Source organism: Limulus polyphemus, unplaced genomic scaffold (genome assembly GCF_000517525.1).
Source record: "Limulus polyphemus unplaced genomic scaffold, Limulus_polyphemus-2.1.2 Scaffold8239, whole genome shotgun sequence".
NCBI lineage: Eukaryota > Metazoa > Arthropoda > Merostomata > Xiphosura > Limulidae > Limulus > Limulus polyphemus.
The window spans coordinates 9,945-17,875 of NW_013673849.1; the positions used below are offsets into that span (position 1 = coordinate 9,945).

The window sequence follows — 7,931 nt, forward strand, 5'->3', positions numbered from 1 at the left end:
CAGTATATACACAAACCTCTCTAGCATCAATGACCGTTCCTACATCTACAAAACATTCTATAAACAAAACTATCATTACTTATGTGAATCAACGTGATCCAGTATATACACAAACCTCTCTAGCATCAATGACCGTTCCTACATCTACAAAACATTCTATAAACAAAACTATCATTACTTATGTGAATCAACGTGATCCAGTATATACACAAACCTCTCTAGCATCCATGACCGTTCCTACATCTACAAAACACTACAAATAAAACAATCATTACTTATGTGAATCAACGTGATCCAGTATATACACAAACCTCTCTAGCATTCATGACCGCTCCTACATCTACAAAACACTCTACAAACAAAACTATCATTACTTATGTGAATCAACATGATCCAGTATATACACAAACCTCTCTAGCATCCACAACCATTCCTACATCTACAAAACACTCTACAAACAAAACAATCATTACTAATGTGAATCAACATGATCCAGTATATACACAAACCTCTCTAGCATTCATGACCGTTCCTACATCTACAAAACACTCTACAAACAAAACTGTCATTACTTATGTGAATCAATATGATCCAGTATATACACAAACCTCTCTAGCATCCATGACCGTTCCTACATCTACAAAACATTCTACAAACAAAACTGTCATTACTTATGTGAATCAATATGATCCAGTATATACACAAACCTCTCGAGCATCCATGACCGTTCCCACACCTACAGTCAGAGCTTGCCGAGGTACTTTCGAGAGGTCATTGTCAAAAAAACGTGCATTTGCTAGAATGGTATCCATAGCAAGTGTTTTGACTCTCGTGCGAGATGCTAAACTTGATCCTGGCTCATTAAAAGCTATATGGCCATCAGGACCAATTCCTAATAAATAAACATTCAAAATAACTGACGTGCATTTCATCAGTGTTACAAGTAATTAAACAACCATTTGTATTTCACATATAAAACTTGAACTGAACCAATAATTTTAAATTCTAATTTTCACATCATAATTTACTTTTTAAGAAAATTTCAGGTATGTAAAAGCATTGCAGCTCACCAACAATAATAAACCATTTAAAATACAAATTTTATCACATTATGTAAAATAGCTTAATAATTTTGAATAAATATTCAAACAAAAAGGTGAAACAGTGGTTTCATTTTCTGTCAAATAGTTCAATACCAAAGTAAAAGCATTCTCTCACCATTATTAATGAGAATAACACAGTAACCAAAATTAACCTTGTAACACAAAGTCTTAACATCCAGATCAAATCCATTCACATGTTGTATTCTTTGTGCAGTTAATCCATTTGTATTATTCAACACTCATGAATAACTTTAGGTGACATTTATATACCTGCGTCGACGACACACAGATATATTTATTTATACACATATATATTGTCATATACTTATATCTTCATTACACTTTGATGCATACCCTAATAGTTTCCAAAGACTGCCTCTCAGGTTATTCTCCAAAGCTACTTCTCATTAGGCATGGTCTGGTAATGTGCTACCATGTAAGAGTCACCTTAAACGTGCATGTTTTTCTTTTCATGCTTCACAAGATAAATGATCACCAAAGAAAACTTGGTTGAATGTTTGAAAGGCTCATTACTGCTCCGTGTTCCACTTACTTCACCATTCGGTGCCCACTTTCTCACCTGTCAGTGAGATAGCTCCTGTTGGTGCATATTATCCCCCAACAGCACCTCCAGTCTCACTAGGATTTTCCCAGGTAGTCTCCCACTTCCCAGATACCACAGTTGTCTCTGCTTCCCTTGCATGAGGGCAGTTCTCAGGGGAAGAACTTACCACTTCTCTTTCTCAATTCTGTGGCAACAATGAGAAAGAAGTTATGGACCTTCACAGCATCAACAAAACTCTAACGTCCTGGAAAGGACTTATACACCCAACATCTCTCTTATACAACCATCAACCTTCAGTGACCAACTCTTCTTGATGGTTGTAAGTCCTTTGAATTGTGGAAAATGCTATTTCAGCAGCAAGAATCTTTTTTAAAACTTAATAATGCAAGAGTTCAAGTAAACAACAGTAACAGACATCAGCAGAAAACTGCAATGTGGTATCCTCTGTATAATTTTCTCCTTCCTATCACTCTGTGGTACATTTAGGTAAAATTGAGTTAACTTTAGAAAAATGGGGTAATAACAGGAGATTCATCAAGATATTCATTATGAAGTAATTCTGAGTTCTGTGACTTTTAAGAAAGAGACTAGATTTACAAAAATTCCCAAACAAAATAAATTGTTTATAGAATGAAGGACAGCACTTTTATAGCTATCTCTCTTAAACTTTCCTAACAACATATAAAGATGTTTAATAAGAATTAAAGGTTAAACTTTAGGAGAGTATTACTATTTACAAAGAAAGGACTTAAACCGACAGCTTGAGCTTACAAAAGCTAATCAAGAGATCATAGTATTATATACTAAATTATCAGGACATGTATACCATCTATGTCACAGTAGCAATGCTAAGGGAGGCACCATCCTTGAAATTTGTTTACCTCCCCTAAAATTATTACATAGACTAGTAAAAGTTAAATCTTCATAAATACAACCATACACAAGGAAAATCCACCCCAAAAAACATTACCCAATATCTGATTAGCCTTAAGAGCTTCTTAATTTATCCCCCCCCCCCTTCCCCATCCAAGCTCATCTCTCTACCGCTTCTTTGTTTCTCTACTTTCAAATTTTAAATTTCTGGAGCCTGCACTAGATGTCACTTTTGATCAATCCCATTGAAATATAAGAGAGGTTATAGTATTAAGATATTACTTAAGCTACCATTGGAGAACACTGGCTGCGTACATTCTTGCACAACATGCAGCATTACAGTCTTGCCACCAATGGGCAAAACAGGTATCTTTTACAGAGAATGACAAAGTTAATTATTTCTAGAAGGTAAAATATGTATAATTATTACTACAAGAAAACCATCTCTCTATGTTTAAAATGGTAACCATTAGTTTTAATGAGCAACATGTATGCAAACATAAATGAAATATTTCATTTTGTAGGACTTACAAACTCAGAACAAATAATATTCAATATAACATTATACACTTCAGACTACACCTTTAATGTTGACTATGTTTTCAAATTTAAACAAAATGGTATTGTATGTTACATCATTTATTTCTTTCATATAATGTGAACCTTCTCAGCAGCTTTGGCTACATTATGTGAAATCAACATAATTATCAGTTAATTTGATTAGAAGAGTTGGAATTTTAACACAAAATCACATTATTTTTGTATAATTCCACAGGAAGGTTTAATATTTTATAATGATGAAATTAACTGGTCATTTTAGTAGATTTTAATTTGAAAGTATCAGAAGATACTACAGTTATAACTAGTTTTACTAAAAGTTGGTTCTGAGAGTTGGGTTTGATTTTCTTGGATGTTTGTTCAAAACTATCTGCACTAACCATCCCTAATTTTGAAGTGATACACTAGAGGGAAAGCAGCTAGTCAGCAATGGGTGCCTAATGAAGTGATTTATTTTGGGGGGAACATACTACATACATGTTACGACAGAATGTTAGTCTGTCTTCTTCAGGTATGGCCACACCATAATGTGCTTCCTTACTTAAGTAACCAATGGGTGCATTCTGTATATATATGCATTTTACCAAATTATCTGCAACACATTTCCATATATGAGAAAATCTGAACACTAACAACCATATCACTGTGAACGTATCTACTATAACAGTGGTTTACCTCCAACAAAAAGTTCTATTCCTCCTGCCTCTGATATTTTTTTCTCAAATTCTTCACATTCCTTCTGCAAGTTAGGGGCATTTCCATTCAGAATGTGAGTGTTTTCCTGTTGAATATCTACATGCTTGAAGAGGCTGTTCCACATGAAAGAGTGGTAGCTTTGAGGATGGTCCCTTGGTAATCCTAAAATAAATGCATCATATCTGTATGATATAATAAGGATTTTTTAACACTAGTTCATTGCAACAATAAAAAAGTAAGTATTTAATACATTAACAAATATGAGTCACTTTTGGGTTATTTATATTTCTAGTATAAGAAATGGTTTGTCTTACTAGAACCATTGTAGTACATTCAGGTTGAACTTTACTAACTTAAAGGTGATGGGTCATGGTAACTACTGTGGTATAATATTGAATCTCTGACTAACTGAGTCTGAGAAAGAAAAACACATGGTAATGCACAAAATGAACAATCTTTACTAATTCATAAAAAAAGTTATGTGCTTGTTGTAAAATATAGAAATGTTACTTCTACTGGATGTCATATTTTCAAGTCATCACCTTTACCCAAAGTGACAAGCATTACCACATAACTGGTCATTCTCATTCAAGCATAGGGAAGGCTATAACCTAGAGATATCACCTGAACCACTGTTGAAGAACATTAGCTGTCAATGTTCTTACATAATATGCAGCATTAGAGCCAAGACTTCCATGGGCAAAACAGGTATTATCTTCTAGAAAATGACAAAGGAACAAAGGTAGTTAGAATGTGGTGAACTTAGTAGCAATCTTGACCATGTGTTATTTGGAACCTGTAGTAAATAAATACTATTATAATAGAAAAAGACAGAAATGCATCGTATGTTCATATACCACACAACCATTGAATTCAAACTTAAAATGTGGGTTGAAATTAACTTTAGGTTCCTTATATTTTTACCAATAATTTAGTGACACCCAAAGATATTAAACATATGCAGCTTTCATACAAACACTACATTTACACAAAGTATGAACTTACAACATACTATACTGTGTTTAATCTACATGCTCTTCTAGTCATGCCTATAAAAACACACACTCACCCACATATTCATCCATATTGAATGTCTTCACATAGTGAAATGACAGAGTTCCATCTCTGTAGAATTCGATCAACTTATTATAGGTTCCTAAAGGAGTACTTCCTGAAAACAAACAAAAAAAAAAGATTTGTTCTTGTGAGATTTCTAAATAACACTCTCCTGATAAAATTATTCTAACAATGTAGCACATTTTGATGAAACATAACTCAGATCACATATTTCCTTAAAAGTGCATGATTTGTTACCTCGGGCAACTTCAAACTCAACACGTATCTATAAATGCTACATTTCTTTTATCTTAACATGAATCTGTTTTTGTTGCTACATTTTTTGTACCTCTACAAGAACCTGTCTTTATTTTTTCATTTCCTGTACCTGTCTTTATTGCTATACTTTCTTGTATCTCTACAACTTGTCTTTACTTTTACATTTATTGTACTTGTCTCTATGCTATACTCCTTATATATATATATCTACAAGAATCTGTTTTTATTGCTACATCTCTTGTATCTCTACAAGAACCTGTCTTTATTTTTTCATTTCCTGTACCTGTCTTTATTGCTGTATTTCTTGTGTATCTACAAGAATCTGTTATTATTGTTTCATTTCATGAATCTTTCATTATTTCTATCTTTCTTATACTCCTACATACACTTGTCTTAAATTTTATATGTTTTGTATCTCTATGTATACTTACCTTGAATGCTAAATTTCTTGCACAAATATTTGTAATTGGGTTACCTCTCACAACATTATTTTGTTCAATGCTGTTATAATATGTAATGTATAAAAATGTATGAATACCTGTTGGCAAGCCAAGAGTGAAGTAACGATCTGGTCCTGGATTGAACTGATGAATTCGCTTCCGAATATACTTGGCAGTCCAAGTGCTAACATCATCATTAGAGTCAAGAATCACCAGCCTCATTGTTATTTTCTACACCAGTTGTTTTTGAAAAGCACTAAGACGAAATCAGATGAGTCAGAATACATATAAGAAGTGTAAGTGAAAATGTCGTGACACCATGTATACTGCTATTATATTGATTCTAGATAATTTAAAAAGATATTATTTAAATATTGATACAACTCTAATGATATGATTCTTGCACATATATAATAGTCAGCATCTTTATCAACTATAGCTTGCATTTAAACATTTCTCAATGGATAATTAAGTTTTCAGAATAACCTTAACATATGAAATCCATATCTTTACATAAAGGCTACATGTCAGGTTTACGTTTAGTAAAAAAACAACTCATGAAAGCTCTTAAGTCTATCAGTAAATCACTTGAAGTACTTGTAACAAACTCTGATATACTTAAATAAATATGTAAAAACTAAAACATTCAACTCAACAACTGTACATAAAACAAACCATGACTAAAAATATCACATTGTACTTAACTACTCATGATTATACCAGAAATTATAAATCACAAAACAAAGAACTTGGTAATGTATCTTTTGGAAGGAGGTTAATTAAGTGGGACTGATTAGGAAAGTTTGGTTACTACTGGCATCGTGTATACACAACAGACCATAATGGCAACACGGAAGTGTGTCTATGTTGGCTATTAATAGGAAGTTACAGCTGTGGCTCGTTTCCAGTGTACAAAAACAATAGTATTATCTCATACTATATGATAATTACAGTAGAAAATAATAAGAAACTTTGTGATTCAACTCAGACTATAGCTTATATAAAATAAGCCTCTTGAGAAAGGTAGCAAACAATACATTACTTATTTTTGTTTGTTTCTAGTTAAGCGCATAGCTACACAAACTGATAAAGGGCTATTTGTGCTTGTCCACCACCGGTATTGTAATTCGATCTTCTCTTGGTCAGTTTCGATCACATTGTACCGATCAGGGAGAGTCGGGTGATCTTCCTTTGCGGTTTCTATATTTACTGTGAAATTATTTTCACGTGTTCAGGACATCGAAATTTAATTAGTTACTTTGCTCCTCTGAATATAGTGCCATTTCATTACTTCTCTTCATTTGGTTGCGTAAATAGTTGGTTTCACACTCGCAAAACAGTTCCATAGTAAGACGTCATTTTGTCACTTGATGAGGCTGTCAGACATGTATTTCATATAAATACCCTTTTAAAGCGATAAATTATTGTGTAGTGTAGATGGACTTATTCTTATAGTGAATACTGAGTGGGGAGAGATACTTAAGACCACCCCCATCACGTATGGTATAACGATTATTAAAACCCGATTTTTTAGCGTTATAAATCTTCAGATTTACCGTTGAGTCGCTGGAGGGCACATTGTTTTTAATACACTACTAAATAATAACTTGATCTATATCAATCAGTCTCTAAAGAAACATACGTCATTGTTCTTATTAAAAATAACTAATTAATCAAAACTGTCATTCCGTACTCTTAAATTTCCATGAAAATAAAATTATGTATACCTTCAACAAATAATTAAATACAGGTCTACGTTTAAAAAAGAAATTATGTTCCAGGCTTTCCGCATTAATACTCATTACTTTCTGAGTAATGATCAATTCATCTGATCTTCTAGTTTTAACTGCATCAAAGAAGTGATTAACCAATTAATTAAGACGGTAACTAACGAACTATAATTACTTTCCTGAATGTCATACATAAGTTTTAGTGAAAATAAAAGTATCTTACCATATAATTGTTCGAAAAGTTGATTTAATAGCACTATTAACTACGTTGTTGCAACTGATGTTGATTCTAATGTATTCATCCAATGGTTAAAGCCGTAGAACTCGTTTGTAAGTTCATTGAACTAAACTTGATATATTGACTTTTTTAGTTTGTTGCGTTTAACCTTGGGAAGTTACGATAGTTTACAATGACATATTAATATTATATACATATGTATTTATTTTATTTTTAATTATTTACACAAATATTAACCATCCTGATGCTCTTATGTGATGTAATAGCGAAAATGCAACATTTTAGAAATAATGAAATGTTTTTTTTTATTTTCGTCATTTACTGACTGGTTCACGATCACGTGGCTGGAGGTGGTATACGTGAATAAGAACGACCATAGAAACATTTATTTTT

General features: G+C 32.6%; 1 protein-coding gene across 5 annotated transcripts in view; it reads right to left on the reverse strand.

The window, feature by feature from the left end:
• Nucleotides 1-7,639, reverse strand: part of LOC106475218 (glucosamine-6-phosphate isomerase 1-like) — a 12,123-nt gene extending 4,484 nt beyond the window's left edge. Inside the window, exons 1-5 of one of the 5 annotated variants that reach the window (XM_013935915.2) lie at nt 7,524-7,639; nt 5,669-5,826; nt 4,865-4,966; nt 3,775-3,957; nt 708-892 (exon numbers count right to left, since the gene is read on the reverse strand). In XM_013935915.2, coding sequence (XP_013791369.1) covers nt 708-892; nt 3,775-3,957; nt 4,865-4,966; nt 5,669-5,792 — 594 coding nt within the window. In that variant the 5' untranslated portion in view covers nt 5,793-5,826; nt 7,524-7,639. Of the gene's footprint in view, nt 1-707; nt 893-3,774; nt 3,958-4,864; nt 4,967-5,668; nt 5,827-6,275; nt 6,468-6,612; nt 7,025-7,523 lie in introns of those variants that run through there. The other 4 variants (XM_022379390.1, XM_022379389.1, XM_022379392.1 and 1 more) reach the window with 4 other exon arrangements.
• Between the last annotated feature and the right edge of the window lie 292 nt (nt 7,640-7,931).